The 24,005-nt window shown below is 38.0% G+C and overlaps 1 protein-coding gene across 1 annotated transcript; it reads left to right on the forward strand.

Annotated features, from left to right (window-relative positions):
* Window positions 1-3,889: 3,889 nt before the first annotated feature.
* rad17 (RAD17 checkpoint clamp loader component) lies at window positions 3,890-22,062 on the forward strand. The gene is made up of 16 exons (XM_038294127.1): window positions 3,890-4,120; window positions 6,609-6,779; window positions 8,560-8,634; window positions 8,882-9,020; window positions 9,179-9,315; window positions 10,458-10,510; window positions 11,818-11,943; window positions 12,299-12,368; window positions 12,449-12,563; window positions 12,661-12,843; window positions 13,295-13,398; window positions 13,496-13,642; window positions 16,909-17,037; window positions 17,178-17,298; window positions 17,569-17,626; window positions 21,317-22,062. The coding sequence occupies exons 1-16, from the start codon at window positions 4,046-4,048 to the stop codon at window positions 21,486-21,488; spliced, it is 1,875 nt and encodes a 624-aa protein (XP_038150055.1). The 5' UTR covers window positions 3,890-4,045; the 3' UTR covers window positions 21,489-22,062.
* The last annotated feature ends 1,943 nt before the right edge of the window (window positions 22,063-24,005 follow it).

The raw sequence follows: 24,005 nt of genomic DNA on the forward strand, positions 1-24,005 counted from the left end.
GCTTCGATCCACCTCCCATGCCAAAGGATGAAGAGAGCACATCCAGCCAGACACAGTCAGAGAAACAGGACTACACTGAAAAAAAGGCAGATCTCCAACATCTACAAAGGTGTTGATGGCAGCAGCACAGATTATATTTCTCTCCAGGATGGAGTCACAGCCAAACAAGAACAGACGAGGCAAAGCTACTATGAGAAAAAAAGCAGAGAGAGCATAATGTTAGAGATTGAATAAAAAAAGAAAAAATAATAATAATAATAATAAAATAAATAAATAAAATAAAATTATAATAATAATAAAAAAAAGAGATTGAACTAATTCATGGCATACTAAACTAGTATGCCATGAATTTATAGAAAAAAGTTTATTGGTTTATAGATTTTGGTTCGAAAAACTAGAGCAATGTTCAAAAAAATATCTGTGATGAAGAACAATAAACAAATGGAATAACTTGGATTCTTTAACATTAAGAATTGTACAAAAACAGACAAAATGAAGAATACAATATCAAGCATCATAGAAATTGCATAAATATAAATAAGGAAGATAAGGAATACATCAAAAGATGAACTACTTTTAATAATAATTTGGGGCCATCCTAGTTGATTTGTTAGAACTGTAGTGACTATCAGCAAAGAAATCATTTATTTTTATTTCATTATTTGTATCTTATGAATGAACACAACTGCATCCCTTTAATCTATGTTTTGCACGTATTGCTATTGCACTGTTGAAAAAAGTCGTTAAGTCGTATTTGTATCCCACTAAACTCTGAAAACTCCTAATCATGTTCCAGACTCTGCATCACACTGATACCATCAAACCAAAAATACTGCATATTTGCACCATATATTAATGCTCTGAACATCAATATTGCGTTTTTTTGGTTCATGTTTTTTTCTCCCACATTCTTTACATATGATCAATGCTTTACTTCATGGAATAGAAAGGTTCATTTGCTGTCTAAAAACTGTACTAAACAAATTTTAATTTAGTTTACACTCTTATACAAATACACAGAGACAATAAAAGTTGTCTAAGACTAACATGCAAAGGAATGGCAACATGTCAGGTACTGTTTGTTGGTTTTTGATTTTTTTTTAATTATTATTATTATGCAATATTTGTATCATGAAGTTTCTGGTATTCATTTGATTTTCATGTTTCTCTTTCAGTTTAGCTGATGCCCTTTTTGAATTAATTAAGCGAAATGAAGCTCTGAACCAGGTGATGTCCTGATTATTAAATATTGATTTTGAAAAAAGGTCAGATATCGGATTATATCAACTTACATCTAAAATCTCAGATATTCACCTGCTGATATAAACGTTTAAAGTTAATCAGATGTTAATAGCACATGGGTCAGTCTTCCTCATACCTATTGTTGTTGATCAAGCCTTACCTAACATCCCACATCATGGGCGTAGGTTTGCATAGGGACCATAGGGACATGTCCCTACCAAAATTTTGGATGGACCTATTTGTCCCTACCAATAATTGGATGTGAACAACATATTTATAATTTACTATACAGCAGCCGCTTCTTTTCCTCTCGCAGCTTCTCTGCCTGGTAGCTGCAGCTGCTGCTCTTTCCTGTCCCTTTCACATAGCAGCGCATCAACTGTGCTGCGCGGTTTAACTCTCAGATTATTCTGCCTTAAGTTCCGCCTTCTCTCTTTCTGTTTGCGTGTTTTCTAGTCTGTATGTGCGCGCGCGCGGGTGCTTGGAGCGCGGAAAAAAAGACGCTAAAATAAATTAATATTGGGCTACGAAACTAGTCCGAATTAAAAAACTTATTATCTACGCTAAAACAGGCGAAAGCTTCTGATTGGAGTTCTGTAAAGAAGCAGGAGAGAGTTTTTTGATTTGTGGAACTTGAGAAATGTAAGTTAACAACGTTAGGATTTCTTTTATTTTATCTTTTAATCAGATAGCCAAACGCTCCTTAAAGATCTTTTATGAAATGAAACCAGATGAAACAGAAACGTTTAAACGTTTCCTTTGGAGGAGTTCTGGTTGTAGAATATTGACAGACAAAAACTTTTTTTTTTTTTACTTCTTAAATGCAAAATGTTTACATATTTTTTAGAATCTTGGTATAATTCCTGCTCTAAGTGGGTCGCTCTGTCGGCTAAAGGCACATTTTAGTGGCCCTATACTCCAGTTTACGATTAATCAATTACTAAATTAGTTCACGATTATTTAAATAATTTGTTAATATGATTAATTGTTTCAGCCATAGATAAAATACATGAAATTAGCTACACAGAGTAACTACAGCCCAGATGTACAACTTTTAGTATTAATACTTTAAATGCTCAGTGTCAGTTCCTCTTCTAGTTCCAGTGCACATGTAAATACAATACATTTATTTGCTGTCCCTTGAATGTATTATTTTGCATGATCCAGAGAGAGCATATTAGATAAAAAAAATAAGAGTGGGTTTTACCTCTGCACAATTCTCTATCTTCAGAAGAAAACACAGGATAAATCCACATATTATAAACTATATTTGGTTAAACAGACACTGTCTTAGTAGCAGGTAAATTTAAATGAAATCCTTTTCAAAGTGGAAGAAGTCCTAATTCCACATTCATCAGAGCCAGTGATGCTTTAAATATTGATAAACAGCATCTAGTGCATGTAGTGCTTATAAGATTTGTGTAAATGTAGTAAGAAATGCTGCTGTTCTCTTTAAACAAAATGAGCCCTGGAGCTCACATTAAGCATAAAAAAGAGCATGCATATTTTTGCAAAGGACCAATGAAACTGAAGAATAGTGTCCCTACCAAAGTTGAAATCAAACCTACGCCCTTGTCCCACATCCCACAAAACTGATTATGAAAGTAAGTATAGTTCATGCTGATATTGTAACGAGGCGATATCAGTATGAGTCAATTCTCAAAGCTGCAATATCGGAATCTATTGAGAAATAAAATAGTCGTATCTGACAGCCTAACCCTGAACAGCTGTTTTCAACTCCTGCAAACCTCACAGCATAACTGTGCTGTGTGAGGAGCCCCCGAAGGAAGAATGACTTTCTGACTTGCATGAATCTTCTGTTGTGCTTTTCCAACTGCAATTTCCAGGAGCCATGATGCTTTTTGGTTCTTCGATAATGTATGGTTCTGTTTATAAATATGCAACAATATTTGAATTCGGTTATGGTAATTTTAAGTTTGGCTCTGCAGACGTCTGTCCCCCTGACAGTTATTATTTGCACCATTATTCTGGGCTACAAAGATGATCATCATAAATCTAGTCTTGACATAATGGTGTTGCAGCAAGTGATGGTGAGCTGGAATGATAATGCCTGATTCCTACCATTGTGGCCTCAGATGAAGCACCGTTGTCGTGGTTTAGATCTTATTTCCAGTCTAGACCACATCTTTAAAGCCAATCTCCACTCCCAAACATAAAAATTACATTCTGCTTTATACTCAGACCTTTGCTCTTCTGCTCTACTGATAAATTTGATATTCATTTACAAAATTAATACCTTCTGATTTGTGGAAGTATCTATATAAGTGAATTTTTCCATATATATATATATATATATATATATATATATATATATATATATATATATATATATATATATATCATTAGCAAAAAAATAGTTTTGTGAAATAAATGATGGGGGAGAAGGGAAATAATGGATTGTTTCAAAGATTGGCTCTAAAGAAGAAATTAAATAATTAAATATTTAAAAGAAGTGTTGATCAAACAAAATCCTGAAATAAAATTGTAAGATTTTTCATAGATTAGATATACATCTTCATTATTAGATATTTTGATGCATTTGTGGGTAGTTTTAGTGCAGTCTACTGTTAGCACTCTGTCCAGTAGGTGGCAGCAACGCATCCTACTGTTTGTTGAGGCCAATAAACAGAGGCAGAGGAAGAACAGACCTACGGCTTCTCTTCTGGAAGATGTAAAGCAGCATGTGGAAGAAAGCTTTTTTTACGATGTGATGTATTGTAATAGGTATTTTGTTTAGTTGCTGCCTTTTTGGGCAGACCCGGAACCTTTGTCTGTCTGCAGTATGTTTCTACCGAACTCAAAAACACGGACAACCATGAAAAAGCTTTCCTTGGAGGGTAAAACAAACTCAAAACGAGTAAGTTTTTCAATCAGATAATTTTTATTAAGACTTATTAAGATATCTGAATTTAACCACATGTTATTTCACACCGAGAGCAGCTGGAGATGTTTATTTTGCACCAATTATTTATTATTTTAACATTATTTAGAGCAGATGATCAATTCTGAGATTCCCCCTGAATGCTGCTACATCTTTTAAAAACACACCTCTCTGTTTCTAAATAGTTTAATTTGGGCAGGTTTTCACTTTACTTTCTGATTTACGATAAAATGTTAACTTCTTTCGTGTTTTAATAACTTTGACCCTGAAACTTAAAGGAGGAATTGAATAAGAACCTGAGCATCATCTGATCTCTGCAGAATTTCTTGAAATCATAAGTTTAAGTAAAAAGTGATTTTATAATGTTGATATGGTCACAAAGTCTGTTTAAATAACATTTTCTTGCTCCCTTGACATACAGGTGGTCACCTGATTCTCTATTTTCTGCATTTGCTTAATGACTGATGAGCTAAACGGTTCTAAGAATTAGTAATCCATAACTTTTTTAGTTAAATGTTCCTTTCTTGTTGCTGGAAAGTTGTAAACCAGATAAATGACTTCTCATTTATTTCTGAGATTTTATTTTGACAGAACTGTTTGAGTTGATAAACACACTTCTTGCTAATTGGTGTCCAATAATCAGATGTCAAAGCTTTATGCTCTGAGCTGCTATTTGAAGAAAATCATTTTTAAAAAGTCTTAATCAGTTTATTTAAAACTGAGATATTGAAATTAAGTTTAAACGTGTGAATGAAATTACTTTGGATGAAGTTGCGATCATCATGTTGCCGTGAATCCCTGCAGATGAACTTGTCTAAATGTTAAAGATCATCAATTCTCTCCTGGATTCAAACTAAGAGGAAACCGTTTTTCCACACAGTGGAGATAAAAACGGTCATTAAGGCAGCTGTCAGTCTTTCTCCATGGTGGACTCGCTTTCATCATCAGCTTGTTGGCGTCGTCATGGAGAACTTTGCTGTTCTGTCCTCTATAAGGTTCAAACATCCAAACACTTCTCAAATAACCCGGGAAAGAAGGACAAGAGACGTTGTTGGTGAAGATCAGTCATCCAGGTTACAGTACAATCCACTGGTCTTTTTTTCCAAGTTTGAAGATGTTTCGCTTCCCATGCAGGAATCTTTTTAAATTCAAACTGTCACAAATGGCGTTAAGTTTGAGGTTTTATGCAGTAGATCATCAAAGCCTTGTTTTTGTTTAGAAAACATGCAAATTGAAACAATCGAACGGGTCCATCCCTTTGGAATGGGGGTCGTTTGGCTTCTTTTGTTAGTTTGCAATACCCCATACCTGTCTATGTCTCTGAAAGGGGGGTCGTTAAAGGGAATTGTTGGCCTGGCTGAATAGGCGAGGTTTACTGCTCTCCTGTACAGGGGTTGGGGTTGCAATGATAGTGAGAATGGATCAGCCACTTTAAGCCGGGCATACACTGTGCGATTTATTTCAGTCGTTGCACGCAGGTACAGATCACACTGTATGAAGCACGATGCTCTGATGTGATCTACCTGCTCACCCTGTGCATCAGAAGTTCTATGAACCAACAGAGACAGTGGGGACAGACGGCGTCCTTGTCTTCCAGGCTTCTCCGTCACGCTTCTACTCTTATCGTCTCTTAAAACTTTGTAAAGATTTATTAATAAATGCAAAAGTTTTGTGTACAAATAAAAACCCAATTTGTTTTCCCTGAACAAAGTGTTTGACCTTTGACCTTCCTCTGTTATTTCCTGTATGACGTTCTTTTAACCCTTTAAAAAAAGCAAGAGACTTGTTCTGATCAATTGTTTTTAAGAGACCATTATTGATGCTGTTGAGACACAGAATCAGATGCATATAAATACATCCTCACCTCCTGGTCTCAGTCATTTTTTTAAAGCAAAATATGTATTTTGTCATATATATTATGGAAGATAAACAAAAAAAAAAATCAATGAATATGATTCAGTAGTGAAAAAAATCAGAGATCAGATTTTTAAGCTGTATCACCCAGCCTTACATGAGGCCATCATCACAAACTATTCAGCCATGTTTGAGTTGTGGAAGGCAGAGTGGATCCTGTGTAAAGAGGGCAGAACTAAGAAGTCGACCCTGTGGTGCGCCGCTGTTGAGCAGAAGTGAGTTTTCTTATCCTCGCCACCTGGAGCAGGTCGGTGAGAAGGTAACAGATCCAGGAGCAAAGCGGTGCTGATAAACCCGGATGGTTTAGATCTACAAGCTGCATGGAGATTCCTCCTTGATCTTTTGTTAAACGCCATTAAGTTCCTAAAATTGATGTTATAGTAATAATAGTATATAATTAGTATATAATTGATAGTTCTTTATCAATCATTTTATTGTTCTAATGTCGTTGATACATTTATAAGACTCCACCAGGTTTAATTGACAGATTTTGGTCGCTAACATCTTAATCTAATTGACTCATTTTTTGTTTATTTTTGCTACATCTCAGGTAAACAGCTGGGTGGATCCATCCTTCTTGGATCCGTCTGAACAAAGGTTTTGTTTTGGCAAGAGGGGAGACAAACAGATCAGAGACGAGAGGTCCAGGAAGAGGAAGGAGGACGGCGATGGAGGAGATCTAGATAAGCCTTGGGTCGACAAATATTCACCCTGCTCACAGGTAAACGGCAGCAGTGATGTCATTCGGCTTCACCGCTCTGATGAATTATTCAGAAATCACCTCATGAGAAGATATGATTTATTTATCATGATTTATTTATGTATTGAAACATTTTCAGAGCGATTCTCCTTTATAAAGTGAGTAGTTTGTTCTGGTGAGTTTTATTACTGCAGGAAACATTTTGAATGATTCTGGAAATGTCGTCATTTCCTCTCCCTGACGACTCACTGAGGGACACAGATCACACATCAGCCCAAAATCACTGCAGCACCTCCTCATTCGAAAACAATCAAGCTTCTGGATTTCGACGTTGGCATCAAGATGAAGGAAGGGAAAAGGAAGATTTAATAGAGTAGTTGGAGGCGGAGCGGTTGGTCCTGAGCATTTCAGAACCTGCTGATCTTCTGGTGGTTTTCACACATAATCATCCATGAGGTTAGAATAAAATGGTTCAAATAGAGAAATGATCAAAAGTCAGTTTGATATGAGAGAAACAGGACTGATAACTGACAACCAGAACCAGTAAGAAACCTCTATGGATGCAAGCGGGGAAAACTGCAGCAATGGTGGGATGTTAACTGAGAAGGTCTAACCTGGTTCTGGCAGGATGTTCCTAGAAATCATAAAATAACTACATCATTATATTCACTTTGCTTCCAAGTTGATACTTGATAAGTATCATCATCTCCTGTTTGACAACCAGAGCTGATGGACTGTCTGCTCTTCCCCCACATCTTTAACAGTATGAGGCCCCCTCCTCTCAAACTCTCCACCTTCATCCTAAACCCTAAGAATTATCCATCATTTCTGACCTCTGAGTTGAACATATCATCTGAAACGCCATGAAAGTTGGAATTCTGATTCAGAAGTTCAAGGCAACATGAGCAATACCCAACTCCTCCATTCAACATGGCTGCTGATTGTATCGGCGGACATAAGCTTTTCTCTCTTGTTTGCAAACATTCCTTCAGTTGTTCACTTAATGCTTTTCATAAGACAAGATGTTTTAACGTTTTGACCAGCTAACCACAGACCTGCTGACATCCCACATCATGAAGGTTCTAGAGAGACCCCAGTTTGCCAACCTGAACAAACAAAAGCTGCTATCAGGAATCTCTGCAGTTTGCTTATTAAACCTCAATTTGATATTTTCTCTCTGGTCTAGGAGAGACACATAGTTGACCATTAAGAGAAAGAACCAAGTGGATTGTCTAGAGAATGAGAAGAGGCCAGCATCCCAGCTCATGCCTCTTCAATGATGGTGTCATTGAAATAATGCAAAAATAGAGAATAGAAGTAGAATAATCTATAGAGAAAAAAGGTAGTCTTTGTGTCCTCCAGCAGGCCAAGCCTATAGCAGCATTGCTTGCATTTTGAGAAAACTGCAACTACTCGGTACCCTTCAGCCCCAGGCTGCTCCCCAGGTGCTCCAAGCTTCCTAAGAATCAAATGCAGAGGTCAGATTTCATTGTACTGTGCAAAAAGATGTAATGTCTCTATCTTTCAAAATGCAAAAAAAAATTTTTGAAACTGCCACATGTAACCTAGAAATCTTAATGTCAAGTGTTTTTTTCTTTTTGTTGTTCTCCTTTACAGCACTTTGTAGCTGTATGTTTAATATAAATGTTATGAATAAAACGGCTATTGTAATAATTCTTTCAGATTTTGTACAATAAGCATGAAGAGTATTTCTCTTCCTTATTGTGGTGTTTTTTAACTTCTATTTAGAATCATTTAGCAGAACAATGTCTGTCTTAAAACATTTTTTTTCTTTCCACAGGATGAACTCGCTGTCCACAAAAAGAAGATTGAGGAAGTTGAGACCTGGATGAGAGACCACACAAATACATCAAAGGTAATTGAGAGACAACATCATTAATGAAAGAAGCTGACCGGATTACACACAAAATCTGCATTAATACTGAATCCTCACTTCTGATTGGATGTTCTGATCAAACAATATCCGGCCTTTATAAATCATGTTGTCTCTGTTACTCCAAGGTCCCTATGTTTTTACTGACATGTTAATTAATTGCTTTGAGTGGAAGCGTCTGCAGAATCTATAAACATGCACTTGACATTTGACTTCGTTTGTGTTCCAGGGGGGTATTTTAATTCTAACTGGACCATCAGGTTCTGGAAAAACTGCAACGGTCAGAGTTCTGTCTTTGGAGATGGGCATCAGAGTTCAGGAGTGGACTAACCCGTCTAGTGCAGAACCGTACTTCAGCGGTCAGTCAGGTGAGACACATAGAGAAACGGTCCTTAAAGCTAACTGGAGGAACCACTGATGAGAGGGACATAAAAACAGAGGTTTTAATTTCACCACTAAAAGGGCGGGAATCCCATAGTAATGCGGTGTAGTTCTCAGTCTTTGGATTTTTTTATTTCTTCTGCAGAATGGAGATCAGAGGGCTTCTCTTACAGCTCTCAGCTGGCACAGTTTCAGGAGTTTCTTCTAAGAGCTAACAAATACAAATGCTTGAAGATGAAAGGTGAGAGAGGAGCTACAGACAAGAGGCTCATCCTGGTGGAGGTATGGACCACAGCTCTTTTCCTGTTGTATTTTATTTATTCATCGTCACTGTACGGGTTTTTAAGCAAACATTGACAGTAACAATTATTCTCAGGAAAACAAACTTGTAAAAAAACGTAAACCATTCTTCATTGAGTTCAGCTTGTTGAGTTCTGGATTTAAAGTTGACTCTGAGGAGCTTAAATAATGGCTACTAAACCTCAGACCTGAGCAGCAGTCTGGTCTCTATCGCTGAGCACAGCTGCAAAAACAATCCTATTCTCTGATATTATCAGGATTTATTGTGATATAAGGACTTAATTTAATGTGATGTATGGAAAATTACAGTATCTCAGATAATGTATGTATGTTTCCATAGCAACCTTTACCTGTCTTCATACAATGTGCCATCAGTTCAGCCCCTAATACCTTAGATCAGTGTTTGCTCTGATCATGGTGACACAGCAGCAAATGTAACTCAGTCTTTAAAGCTAAAGAAGTGACCTGCACAAGGAAACCATGTTTATAATACAGAAATCCCTGCATCATTAACTAGTTTATAAGGATAAATAATAGAATAGAATTTAAATATCCGTTGTTTTTCCATAATTCAGGCTTAACAAAGTGACAGGAAAATAAGGCAGAACAAGAGGAACAGGTGCAGGATAAGAGAATGTTATTTCAAATGTTTATTAGTCCTAAAAAAAAACAACAACAACACAATGTTTACAAGAAATAAAAGATAAAACAGAAATAAGACCCGACAACAGCTACTTCTTTTGTTCAGGTCTTTGGATTTTACCCTCAACTTTTCCTTTTTATCTACGCTTATCATCACTTAAAATGGGAGCAATCGGTCACCCCTAATCCGGATTAAATCAAGTTTCAGCACCTTCTTTTTAAGGTGTGAAATAATCCTGAAACCTTGAGCCTTGGACCATCTGTTCAGATGGCTGTGAAAAGTTGGATATGGGTTTCATTTGCCCGTCGCATCAACAAAGCCTATTCTGTGGTTCCTTTGTTCAACTGAACTTTGACTTTGTTTATACTTCCAGCGTCTGTTTCTTTCTCACACTGTCAGTAAAACTGCTGTAATGTTATTTTTTTTAACATGAAATCCTGGATCACTTCATCCTTTTATTCATATTTTTATTTCTTTTCAGGATTTTCCAAACCAGTTCTACCGCCAGCCTCACAGCTTTCATGATATCCTGAGGTCAGTTAAAATGTTAATAAGATAAACATGTTTCTGAAACTAAATAAAAAGGGACTGCTGGTGGTCCTGGTCCTTAGGACCAGTCTGATGCTAGTTCTGGTCCTGAGGTCCAGTCTGGTGCTAGTTCTGTTCCTGAGGTCCAGTCTGGTGCTAGTTCTGTTCCTGAGGCCCAGTCTGATGCTAGTTCTGGTCCTGAGGTCCAGTCTGGTGCTAGATCCGTTCCTGAGGCCCAGTCTGGTGCTAGTTCTGGTCCTTAGGACCAGTCTGGTGCTAGTTCCGTTCCTGAGGCCCAGTCTGGTGCTAGATCCGTTCCTGAGGCCCAGTCTGGTTCTAGTCCTGGTCCTTAGGCCCAGTCTGGTGCTAGTTCCGTTCCTGAGGCCCAGTCTGGTGCTAGATCCGTTCCTGAGGCCCAGTCTGGTTCTAGTCCTGGTCCTTAGGCCCAGTCTGGTGCTAGTTCTGTTCCTGAGGCCCAGTCTGGTGCTAGATCCGTTCCTGAGGCCCAGTCTGGTGCTAGTTCTGTTCCTGAGGCCCAGTCTGGTTCTAGTCCTGGTCCTTAGGACCAGTCTGGTGCTAGTTCTGGTCCTGAGGCCCAGTCTGGTGCTAGATCCATTCCTGAGGCCCAGTCTGGTGCTAGATCCGTTCCTGAGGCCCAGTCTGGTGCTAGATCTGTTCCTGAGGCCCAGTCTGGTGCTAGATCCGTTCCTGAGGCCCAGTCTGGTGCTAGATCCGTTCCTGAGGCCCAGTCTGGTGCTAGATCCGTTCCTGAGGCCCAGTCTGGTGCTAGATCCGTTCCTGAGGCCCAGTCTGGTGCTAGATCCGTTCCTGAGGCCCAGTCTGGTGCTAGATCCGTTCCTGAGGCCCAGTCTGGTGCTAGATCCGTTCCTGAGGCCCAGTCTGGTGCTAGATCCGTTCCTGAGGCCCTATCTGGTTCTAGTTCTGGTCCTGAGGTCCAGTCTGGTGCTAGATCCGTTCCTGAGGCCCAGTCTGGTGCTAGATCCGTTCCTGAGGCCCAGTCTGGTGCTAGATCCGTTCCTGAGGCCCAGTCTGGTGCTAGATCCGTTCCTGAGGCCCAGTCTGGTTCTAGTTCTGGTCCTGAGGTCCAGTCTGGTTCTAGTTCTGGTCATGAGGTCCAGTCTGGTGGTAGTTGGTAGTTTACCGATCATTGCTCTCAGTTCTGGACTCTGTAATGGTCGTCATGTCATATATCTGCAGAAAGATTATTATTATTTGGTGAAGAACGGTTATGTAAAGCTGCATATGAGCCGTTCATTGATTCTCTTTATTTTGTTTGTTTCTCTTTCTTCCAGAGTCTTTGTGAAGAGCAGTCAGTGTCCGCTGGTGTTCATAGTATCTGGCTCTTCCAGAGGAGAAGGCAGCTTACGCTCTTTGTTCCCTCAGGAGATTCAGGAGGAGCTTCACATCAGCTGCATCAGGTTCATGTTGCAGACATTGTAAACACCCCTAAATCAGAAACCACAACTAGTCCAGAGCTGTAATTTGCCTCTTAATATATAGAGATATAAATAATTGCACATGCAAACTTTCAGCTAGTTCAAACAACTGGAAGTGGATCAGGGGCGTAATTCATTGAACGCCCCTCGTATCTTTTATTGGCTGCTGTTATAGTTCTGAGTGTAGTGAAGAATTCGACTAGAAAGGCGACCCAAAGTTCATTGAAATAACAAAACAAATTTCAATAAGTTTCCGGTTTCAGTTTTTTTAAAGTATCAAATTTAAGTTTTAAAACAATGTAACCATAGTAACCCTGTTTCATGTCCTTCATTCCAGCTTTAATCCAGTTTCTCCAACAACAATGACGAAGGTTCTGAAGAGGATTTTATGTTCGGAGGCAGAAAAGGTGAACAAAGCATCACAAATGGGGAGGGTTTTTTTTTCTACCTGCATGATTTAATGATTTAATGATCCTCTGATTTTCAGCAGAGCCACCAGAGGTTGTTTGTTCCTGATAAAGCAGAGCTGGAGATACTCTGTTCAGGATCATCTGGGGACATTCGGAGTGCCATCAATAGTCTCCAGTTTTCCTGTCTCCCAGGTGAGGACTTTATTTCACACTAGAGGAGATGCAGTAGATGAAAACTTGTCTTGAAAAGTGGAGTTTGGTTATTTTCTTGTTTTGTTTTTTTTGTCAGAAAAAACAAAAAGTTCTTTGAAGAAACCCCCTGCAGCGTCCACAGAAAGAAATGTTTCCCTTTCAAAACGGAGGGCGAAACGCGTGAAACCAGCAAAGGAGCAGGAAGAGCTCCAGGCTGTTGGTGGGAGAGATGCGTCTCTGTTCCTGTTCAGGGCGCTGGGGAAGATTCTGCACTGCAAGCGTGAGTAAAGCTATGGCAGGATGGGAACATTTAGCAGCTGGTTACTGGTTTTCCTATTAAAGATGGAGGATATTTAATTATGATAATGTTGAGGTGGAAGGATCCTTATTCAATCCACATATTTAGCATTTTGTGGCGGTGCCTTTTAGTTTTTTTTTTTTTTTATCTGCCTAAAAGGTGTTTTGATTAGCGTTGGTAAGTACCCACACCTTTTCACTGCAGTATTTGACTGTTTTTCACATGGAAAAGCTGCTATCTTAGATGCAGGGATGTTTTCCACCCAGTTTTACGGGTAATGACATCTGAAAACATATTTTGTACACTGAGCTTCACGGTTACTGTTGGAACAAAGCTCTGCAGCCGTGCAACAATCCAGCCCCAGAACGATCAAATCAAACGTCTGTTAATGTGGGAGTCAGATGATTCATTGATCGGTTGACTTGATCATCAGGTGGAAATCCTGAAGATGTGAATGACGCTGAAGCTGCCTCTGAACCAGGCTTACCGCGTCACCTGTTGCATCATCATAGAGAAGTACTGCTAGTCCAACCTGAGGTAAAGTTTTCTCCTATTTAGTCAAGTTAACATCATTCTGATGTTCTTCTGTTTATGTTTACGCTGTTTTTTTTCATTTCATTTTTATTTTATTCAGCTGGTTGTTGAGCGTTCGCAGACTTCTGGAGAGTTTTTCAGCCTTTGCCTTCATCAGAATTACCTGGACTTCTTCTCTGAGATAGCCGATGTCGACAGAGCCTCTGATTATCTCTCTGATGCGGATCTTCTCATAGGAAATTGGCCGGTTAGTCCTGAAATAGATAATATTTCACCTTAAAAATGATTTGATTGATACAATTTTAAAAAACAAAACAGAGAGGATCTAAGTTCAGCATTAGTTGGAACTCTGGTCCAGGAATTTTCCCTCCTTGAATCTCTGGATTTTAACACTTTGAATAAATTAATGGAACAGAAAGTGACCTTCAGCCCCATAATTAGGTGGGATTATGGTGGTTTTATATAAAGACCTTGGTTCCATCCATTGGTTCTCTTTCTTCATTTAAATGTTTTATATCCCAGAGGGAACTAGTGTATTATATTATATAATATTATTTATATATAATTATCAGTGGTTGGCATAGATTGTTTTTCTTTTTATATCTAGATTAATCTCACTGTAATCTTGAAATTAATCTAGATTAAAATTGCTCATTTGATATATCCCTGATATGTGTGCGCTGTCTCTAGAACATTTGTTGGACATACATGTGATACAAATCACATGTATGTCCAACTTTGGACAGATATACAGTTGTGGTCAAAAGTGTACCTACACTTGTAAAAAATCATAATGTTATGTCTGTCTTGAGTCTTCAATAAGTTCTACAACTCTTATTTTTCTGTGATAGAGTGATCGGAACACATACATGTTTGTCACAAAAAACAGTCATAAAATTTGGTTCTTTCATAAATTTATTATGGGTCTGCTGAAAATGTCACCAAATCTGCTGGGTCAAAAATATACATACAGCAACAAAATTTGTCAACTTTGGTGATGTAGCGAGTTGTGTCAATCAAATTAGCTTCATGTCATGGCCTCTTCACTTCTTCTAAGTGATTCTGATTGACTACAGCTGTTGACTTCTCATGAGCCCATTTAAATAGGGCTCATTTGACCCAGTGATTAGACTCAGCTACAAAAGCTACAATGGGAAAGTCAAAGGAACTCAGTGTGGATCTGAAAAAGCGAATTATTGACTTGAACAAGTCAGGGAAGTCACTTGGAGCCATTTCAAAGCAGCTACAGGTCCCAAGAGCAACTGTGCAGACAATTATACGCAAGTATAAAGTGCATGGAACAGTTGTGTCACTGCCACGATCAGGAAGAAAACGCAAGCTATCACATGCTGCCGAGAGGAGATTGGTCAGGATGGTCAAGAGTCAACCAAGAATCACCAAGAAGCAGGTCTGCAAGGATTTGGAAGCTGATGAAACACAGGTGTCAGTCTCCACAGTCAAGCGTGTTTTACATCGGAATGGACTGAGAGGCTGCCGTGCAAGAAAGAAGCCCTTGCTCCAGAAAAGGCACCTTAAGACTCGGCTGAAGTTTGCTGCTGATCACATGGACAGAGATAAAACCTTCTGGAGGAAAGTTCTCTGGTCAGACGAAACAAAAATTGAGCTGTTTGGCCACAACACCCAGCAATATGTTTGGAGGAGAAAAGGTGAGGCCTTTAATCCCAGGAACACCATGCCTACTGTCAAGCATGGTGGTGGTAGTATTATGCTCTGGGAATGTTTTGCTACCAGTGGAACTGGTTCTTTGCAGAAAGTAAATGGGATAATGAAGAAGGAGGATTACCTCCAAATTCTGCAGGAAAACTTAAAACCATCAGCCCGAAGGTTGGGTCTTGGGCGCAGTTGGGTGTTCCAACAAGACAATGACCCAAAACACACTTCAAAAGTGGTAAAGGAATGGCTAAACCAGGCTAGAATTAAGGTTTTAGAATGGCCTTCCCAAAGTCCTGACTTAAACCCCATTGAGAACATGTGGACAGTGCTAAAGAAACAGGTTCATGCAAGAAAACCATCACATTTAGCTGAACTGCACCAATTCTGTCAAGAAGAGTGGTCAAACATTCGACCTGAAGCTTGCCAGGACCTTGTGGATGGCTACCAAAAGCGCCTAGTTGCCGTGAAAATGGCCAAGAGACATGTAACCAAATACTAATGTTGCTGTATGTATATTTTTGACCCAGCAGATTTGGTGACATTTTCAGCAGACCCATAATAAATGTATGAAAGAACCAAATTTTATGACTGTTTTTTGTGACAAACATGTATGTGTTCCGATCACTCTATCACAGAAAAATAAGAGTTGTAGAACTTATTGAAGACTCAAGACAGCCATAACATTATGATTTTTTACAAGTGTAGGTACACTTTTGACCACATCTATATATATATATATATATGTATGTCCAACTTTTACAATATAGTGTCTCCAAAAATCTGACACACACGTCAGCTTGATTAACTTCTCAGTTAATCAAGTTTGCCTCGCAGGTAGTTTGTAAGATTGTTCACCTGTGACCGCCTGGAGAACGAACTCGAGCAGCTTGTGGCGATCCACTGAGGGAGGAGATTTGTTAGCTTTTGTTAGCTTCAAAAAATTGTGAGTTCATATAGGACAAAAAATGAATCTTACACACCAAGGGATTTTCAAACACGGCTTCCTGCAGGAGGAGAAAGGCTGCCTGCTCACATTTCAGCACCTTTCTGCCCCCCAACAGAACAGCAGAGTCTTTTATTAACAGAACATGACACAATAACCCTAACCCCCAGATATAAATCCGTGCTAAAATATCAAGGTGAAAGTCATCATTAGTATAAACCCAGCTCCCAATCCAACTGTGAGAATAGATTAACGATGATATTGCTTTAAAACTCCCGATAAGAGTCTGGCGTTAAAGCAGCTCGTTTAACGCTCATAACGGACCACCCCTATATATTTAATGATATTATATATATATATAATTTTATTTTAAGTTTGTTCAAGGAGTCTCTATAGGTTGTAATGTTTTTTCTTGTTTTTGGCTTCACTGCATCTTCAGCTCAGTCTGAGGAAGTTTTCCTGTTTCCGTTGAAATTTTTCATTTGTTCTTTTGTTTTTTAGAAATATAGAAATCAATCTTTAATTTCCCTTTTCAATTGAATTTACAGTATGTACTGCATTTATCTTAGGAAATGTTTGTTTTCAGCACTTTTCATTGTTCTCGGACGGCTCATGCTTGGTAGAGTAACCAGAAGTCACTTTATAAATCAATAGTTTAGCAATACTCAGGTGAAGGTAAAAAAGTGCAGTAAAGTAAAAACACTAAAAGTACATTTGTTTTTCGAAGTTACTCAAATAATATAACTGAATAAATGTGATTAGTTACTACCACCTCCTGAAAAGGTTTATTTAAAAACTGAGGTCTTTATAAACTTGTGGTTTTCTTTCTCCAACAATATTCGGAGCTTCAGCAAAGCTTCAACGTCCTAAAGCTTCTGTTGTTCTCGTGTTTTTAGATCCGTCACATTATGGAGGATTATGGATCGTCCGTGGCAACCAGGGGGTTAATTCACTCCAACTCCAGGCAGCTTCCTGTTGGCTTCAGACCGCTGCACAAACCAGGCTGGTATCTGATCAGCAAACAGGTACGACAACAATAAAGCAGAAAAAATGAAGTTGAAAGTTCAGGTTTGGTCATAGTTATGCTTCCCTCTTCACATCTCTGAAGTTATTTGACTGAAAATGATGAACCAAAGTGGATGAAAGATTATATTTCTTTTTCTAGCATCAGAATAACTGCCTGGCCGCCCAGTCTTTGTTCAGGAGCTTCAGTCTCACGCCAGTTGCCCTACAAACTCAGCTGCTGCCGTTCCTGGTCAAACTCTCCCACCCTACAAGCAGCCAAGGTACCACAGCGAGCTTATTAAAGTCATCCACATATAAGGAAATACTGAATCAGACATTAATTAAATTAACTTATTACTGTAAAACAGAAAACCGTTCCTATAAAATGTTAAAAGCAGTTTAAATGTGAAACGTGCTTCATTCCTGTTCTGCATTTTATCTTTTTACCATCCTTGTTAAAAATGTTCCCTGATGATGAGTTGTTAAGATTTGAAGCATAAATTAGGAACAGAAAACAAATGTTGCTGCTCATCCGTTAATTTGCTTCTCAGCACAGACGGCGTTTCTCCAGGAAGTGGGTCAGATGTCGCTGAGGAGAGGCTCTGGCAGGTACAGGTTTGATGATTCTGTGATCTTCTTCACATCATTAGTGACACAGATGAAGATAACTGGAGCGAAAACAAAGAGATGCTTTACACTGGGAATTTACTATTCATTTGAGTAAAAAGAGGGAAAATTCGGTTATTTCAAGGAAAAGTTGACTTGCATTTCTTTTTTTTAAGTGTAGGACAATATCTTCACTGTAAAAACAGTCTAGAAATAAGTAAAAATTTCCTAAATTAAGTGTATTTACCCTTAATTTAATTAGTAAATGAGATAGTTTGCTAATAAAATGAGTATTTTTATTTTAAGATTATTAGATAATATGCACTTGAATTAAGACAATGCAATTGTTTTTTTTCTCATTTTAAATGTAAATTGTCTTGTTACACTTGCTTTATGTCTCAGGTTCCTCCTTAATTTAAGAAAAAAATACTTATTTGGAATAAAAAAATTTTATCAGCATCAATTCATTGGATAGAAACAAACCAGCCTGGTTCCATGCGGAAATGTTTAATATGGGAAGTCGCTTTGCAGCGTAACTATTTTCTTACACTACCGTTCAAAAGTTTAGGGTCACATTGAAATGTCCTTATTTTTGGAGGAAAAGCACTGTACTTTTCAATGAAGATAACTTTTTTTGCAGCAATAATGCGAGAAATTTCTAAGAAATTGAAGATTTCCTACAACGGTGTGTACTACTCCCTTCAGAGGACAGCACAAACGGGCTACTGCAGGTACTATTTAATGAAGATGCCAGTTGGGGACCTGTGAGGCGTCTGTTTCTCAAACTGTGCTGTCCTCTGAAGGGAGTAGTACACACCGTTGTAGGAAATCTTCAATTTCTAAGCAATTTCTTGCATGGAATAGCCTTCATTTCTAAGAACAAGAATAGACTGTCGAGTTTCAGATGAAAGTTCCCTTTTTCTGGCCATTTTGAGCAAATGTAATGCTCCAGAAACTCAATCTGCTCAAAGGAAGGTCAGTTTTGTAGCATCTGTAATGAGCTAAACTGTTTTCAGATGTGTGAACATGATTGCACAAGGGTTTTCTAATCATCAATTAGCCTTCTGAGCCAATGAGCAAACACATTGTACCATTAGAACACTGGAGGGATAGTTGCTGGAAATGGGCCTCTATACACCTATGTAGATATTGCACCAAAAACCAGACATTTGCAGCTAGAATAGTCATTTACCACTTTAGCAATGTATTGAGTGTATTTCTTTAAAGTTAAGCCTACTTTAAAGTTATCTTAATTTAAAAGTACAGTGCTTTTCCCTCAAGAATAACGACATTTCACTGTGACCCCAAAACTTTGAACGGTAGTGTACAGGTGCTGGTCATAAAATTAGAATATCATGAAAAAGTAGATTGATTTCAGTAATTCCATTTAAAAAGTGAAACTTGTATATTATATTCATACATTACATACAAACTCATATATTTCAGATGTTTATTTTGTTTAATTTTGATGATTACAAATGACAACAAATGAAAATCTCAAATTCATCATATCAGAAAATTAGAATATTGTGAAAAGGTTCAAAATTGATGGCCCCTGGTGCCACACTCTAATCAGCTAATTAACTCAAACCACCTGCAAAAGCCTTTAAATGGTCTTTCAGTCTAGTTCTATAGGCTACACAATCATGGGGAAGACTGCTGACTTGACAGTTGTCCAAAAGACGACCATCGACACCTTGCACAAGGAGGGCAAGACACAAAAGGTCATCGCTAAAGAGGCTGGCTGTTCACAGAGCTCAGTGTCCAAGCACATTAATAGAGAGGCGAAGGGAAGGAAAAGATGTGGTCGAAAAAAGTGTACAAGCAAGAGAGATAACCGCACCCTGGAGAGGATTGTGAAACAAAACCCATTCAAAAATGTGGGGGAGATTCACAAAGAGTGGACTGCAGCTGGAGTGAGTGCTTCAAGAACCACCACACACAGACGTATGAAAGACATGGGTTTCTGCTGTCGCATTCCTTGTGTCAAGCCACTCTTGAACCACAGACAGCGTCAGAAGCGTCTTGCCTGGGCTAAAGAGAAACAGGACTGGACTGCTGGTGAGTGGTCCAAAGTCATGTTCTCTGATGAAAGTAAATTTTGCATTTCCTTTGGAAATCAAGGTCCCAGAGTCTGGAGGAAAAGAAGAGAGGCACTTCATCCACGTTGCTTGAAGTCCAGTGTAAAGTTTCCACAGTCAGTGATGGTTTGGGGTGCCATGTCATCTGCTGGTGTTGGTCCATTGTGTTTTCTGAGGTCCAGGGTCAACGCAGCCACATACCAGGAAGTTTTAGAGCACTTCATGCTTCCTGCAGCTGACCAACTTTTTGGAGATGCAGATTTCATTTTCCAACAGGACTTGGCACCTGCACACAGTGCCAAAGCTACCAGTACCTGGTTGAAGGACCATGGTATCCCTGTTCTTAATTGGCCAGCAAACTCTCCTGACCTTAACCCCATAGAAAATCTATGGGGTATTGTGAAGAAGAAGATGCAATACACCAGACCCAACAATTCAGAAGAGCTAAAAGCCACTATTAGAGCAACCTGGGCTATCATAACACCTGAGCAGTGCCACAGACTGATCGACTCCATGCCACGCCGCATTGCTGCAGTCATACAGGCCAAAGGAGGCCCAACTAAATACTGAGTGCTGTACATGCTCATACTTTTCATGTTCATACTTTTCAGTTGGCCAACATTTCTATAAATCCTTTGTTTTTATTGGTCTTCAGTAATATTCAAATTTTCTGATATGATGAATTTGAGATTTTCATTTGTTGTCATTTGTAATCCTCAAAATTAAACAAAATAAACATCTGAAATATATGAGTTTGTATGTAATGTATGAATATAATATACAAGTTTCACTTTTTAAATGGAATTACTGAAATCAATCTACTTTTTCATGATATTCTAATTTTATGACCAGCACCTGTATATTTTTGAAAGCAACGGTAGATGATCACAGTAGCGTCTGAAGCTATTCTGTACAGAAAATCAGAAAGAACAATATATTTGTGTTGGTGAGAAAGTGGCTGATCCAGGAGCAAAGCGGTGCTGATGAACTTCAGGGCTAGCAGGTCTCGAAGGACGGCGTTAAAACTGAGCTGAAGTCAATAAAAAGCACTCTTTATTTTCATCCAAAGAGGCCTGGATGAAAGATTCATAGGTTTGTATGTCAGACCGTACAGGGAGGAAAGCTTTAGATGCTTGTGAGGCAGGTCAATGAGGCCAGACTGCAGCAGACTTTAAGCTTCTCCACAGACTCTAAAAGCAGCTGTTTAATCAAAGGCTACTAGATGTAGCGGCTGTGGCTGCATGCTAGGTCAGATGCTTTGGTTTCAAAGGAAATGATCAATCTGGATGCCTAAACGCTCCTCCTAGTTGTGCCGTCTTTTGGTTTAGGAGTAAAAAATTTTTCCTCTTTTGTTCTTGTTGAATAGAAAAAAATATTAAATAAGTTTATCAAAGAAACCCATTTCCTGCCACCATCAGTAGAGCATCTTTTTGTTTGAGGACGATAAAGAAACATGACTTTATTGTTTGGAGAGTGGCGGCCTAGCGGTTAGCCTCCACTCTGGGTCCCTGAGCAAGACCCTTAACCCCACACTGCTCAGGTTTAGTTCTGTGCAAAAAGATTTAAATTGAAAACTTTGAACATTTTTTATTTCTTGTCTGTATGTTTATAGGTTAACACTGGAGAATTTAAGAGACAAAGAAATGGGCCAGGAGCTGGAGGAAGAGGATGAGGATGAAGGCGAGGCGGAGAAAAGTTTACAGGCCAGTCAACCCCAACTTCCCACAAACCAGGATCTGATGGAGGAAGAGGATCAGATCATAGAGGAATACGACAGCGACTGATTCCAACGCTGCCAGAATTCATTCATTGTTTTTCACTCAAAGGGACGTTTTTTTTATTCTTTTCATTTCTCAAAAACCTCTTTTATTTAAAGCACATTAGAGAAAACAAATCAAAGACAGAAGGCTCATAGGTCCACATTATGGTTAATTTATTTAAGATTCATAATTTACCCAAAATAAAATAAGCCAAACATTTACACTTTTTTTTTTTTTTAATGATTGTTGTGCATCAACACCTTTTGCTTCTGACCTGCAGGGATGAACGCACCGTTTTCAGACCGACCTTAAAATCTGGGTTTATCTTCTTATTTATTTCCTGGGGAGACGTTTCTCCTTCTGGAACCTGAAGAACATTTTCTACTTACAGCTTGAAGTTTCTGTTTACATTTCAATTCTAAAACGAACCTGTGAAAATACTGAAAGGAGGCCATGTTCGATAGAACCTTGGAGTAAAGAATATTGTACATTTGAAAAGCTGCACTTGCAGTAACATAGCAGGAAGTAAGTGTTTAAACAAGGAATCAAAGGTTTTCCTACCACGATGTGTGAGCACTATTAAAATGTTTTATTTGTATATTCTGGTACACATGTTTTCTGATTTAACTTTAAAAGTTCAAATAACTTCTAATCATCATTTCAGGTTTGTTTTTTTCCTTGTAGAGAAAGTTCTATATTTTTTTGGGCAGTTATTTAAGAGATGTTATTTTAGGATAATTAGGATCAAATAAAGATGTGATTAGCCCTGTGGTGTTAGTTACTGGAAAGAGTAACTAAATACTAGGGATGCACGATATAATCGGCCCCCTATCGGTATCGGCCTTGAAACTGAATATCGGACATCGGTCACCCCACCGATATTTAACCCGATATTTGATCAGCTTCTGAGTTTCTAAAGTCTAAAAAAAAAATAAAATACTACTTCTTCTTCTTCCTCAAAAACTTCTTTTTTACAGACTTTAAAACTTCTAAAGACGAGGGAAAAAATATTGATACATTAAAATATCCCAATATCTTCATATGCTGATATATTGCCATTTAAAAACACCATATCAATCTCTTTTACTAATGAAATATTGCTATATGTCATCGTTATGCTACGAAATCCCCCGAAAATTCACAAAAGTTTGCCATATTTTTATATGTTGATACATTGACGCGGTATCGATCTATTTTACTAACAAAATCTCACAAGAATTTGCAAAATATCACGAGAGTTTGTAACAGAACGATGAAATTTCCCGAGATTTTGAAAGTAAAATAGATCGATACCGCGTTTTTAAAAATCTATTTGATATCAGCATATTCTTTGCTATTTTTAGATGCAGCCTATAAATAATGTTAACATATATAACGTGATCATTTAGGGGCAAATTAATGAGGATGCTTGTGGATTAGGTTTTTAAATCTTATTTTTAAAACAGTGAAAATAGTAAAACTAAGAGTCAAGTTAAAAATAATTTTAATTCAGATAAGTTTAGTGATAACTGAAAAGAAACGGCTGAAACGTTCATATTCCTTTTAGGCTGCTCTAAAATTCTTGCTAATTTTAATGATAAACAGCAAAAGATGAGACTTTTTCGCTCTATGGGCTCCCTGCCGTGCTGTTGCTGGACCCATCACTGGTTCCCTGTTTGCTCAGGGACCAGAAGGGTCAAGCGAAAGTTAATGATGAACAGATAAACCAAAACGAAAATGCAGTTTCAGAAGATGCAATTTTTAATAGGAAAAAAATGGAATAAGGGATAACCTTTTTAAATGTGTGATTAACCCTTTATGCTCCCCCGCCCCCCCCATCCCTCAGTGAGGTCTGGAAGCATAACATTTATATCCAGCCATTCAATAAAGATCCTGTAAATGGCTGTACATCTTATTTTGGGATTTGACCAATTAGATGAGCCCTTGAATTATATATATTACCTACTGGAAATTAAATTAAAAAAAGAAAAAACAAGTCAAGAAAAAGAGGGAAAAAAGCTAATTGAAAAGTTAAAAAGTAAAGTTCAAAAGTTAATAAGCCTAGTTAACAATTATATTTAGGTTTATAAATTAGAAAATGTGTCAAGCACTTTTGTTATTTTTCTTTATATATTCGGGCAAGTTGGCATTTCTTTTTATTCCATTGACATTGATTTTTAAAATCAAAATATTCATATTTTTTGAATGTTACAAAGGTAATAAGGTCTTGTCCTGGATTCACTATTGAACAGAAGTGGCTCGAAATTTTGGTTTTCAAAGTATTTCACTGAGTGCCCTATAAAGGTTTAAGAGAGGTATTTATAATTAAATATACGAATGTTGTTCCTTAAACCTCCATTAAGAAATGGCTTTTGAAAATACATTTTAAAATTTGAGTATTTAATAAAGGTTTAATAAATACAATTTACAATTCCTCTTCAATAGTTCAATTTAAAATTAGAAAACGCTTTTCAAATTGCAAAAATTATATGTTTGAAATGGCAGTTTGCTTTTTTAGTGACTCTCCAGGTCCTCCATAATCAAGGGCGTAGGTTTGATTTC

The sequence above is a fragment of the Cyprinodon tularosa genome, unplaced genomic scaffold, assembly GCF_016077235.1.
Source record: "Cyprinodon tularosa strain WSP-4 unplaced genomic scaffold, ASM1607723v1 ctg334, whole genome shotgun sequence".
Lineage (NCBI taxonomy): Eukaryota > Metazoa > Chordata > Actinopteri > Cyprinodontiformes > Cyprinodontidae > Cyprinodon > Cyprinodon tularosa.

What these genes read in the sequence shown, in the direction of transcription:
- rad17 (XM_038294127.1), top strand. Translation starts at nt 4,046, where the DNA reads ATGTTTCTACCGAACTCAAAAACACGGACAACCATGAAAAAGCTTTCC. An exon ending in ACCACACAAATACATCAAAG is followed by an intron (nt 8,635 to 8,881) that starts GTAATTGAGAGA and finishes TTTGTGTTCCAG; the next exon opens with GGGGGTATTTTAATTCTAAC. An exon ending in TTCTCATAGGAAATTGGCCG is followed by an intron (nt 13,643 to 16,908) that starts GTTAGTCCTGAA and finishes TCGTGTTTTTAG; the next exon opens with ATCCGTCACATTATGGAGGA.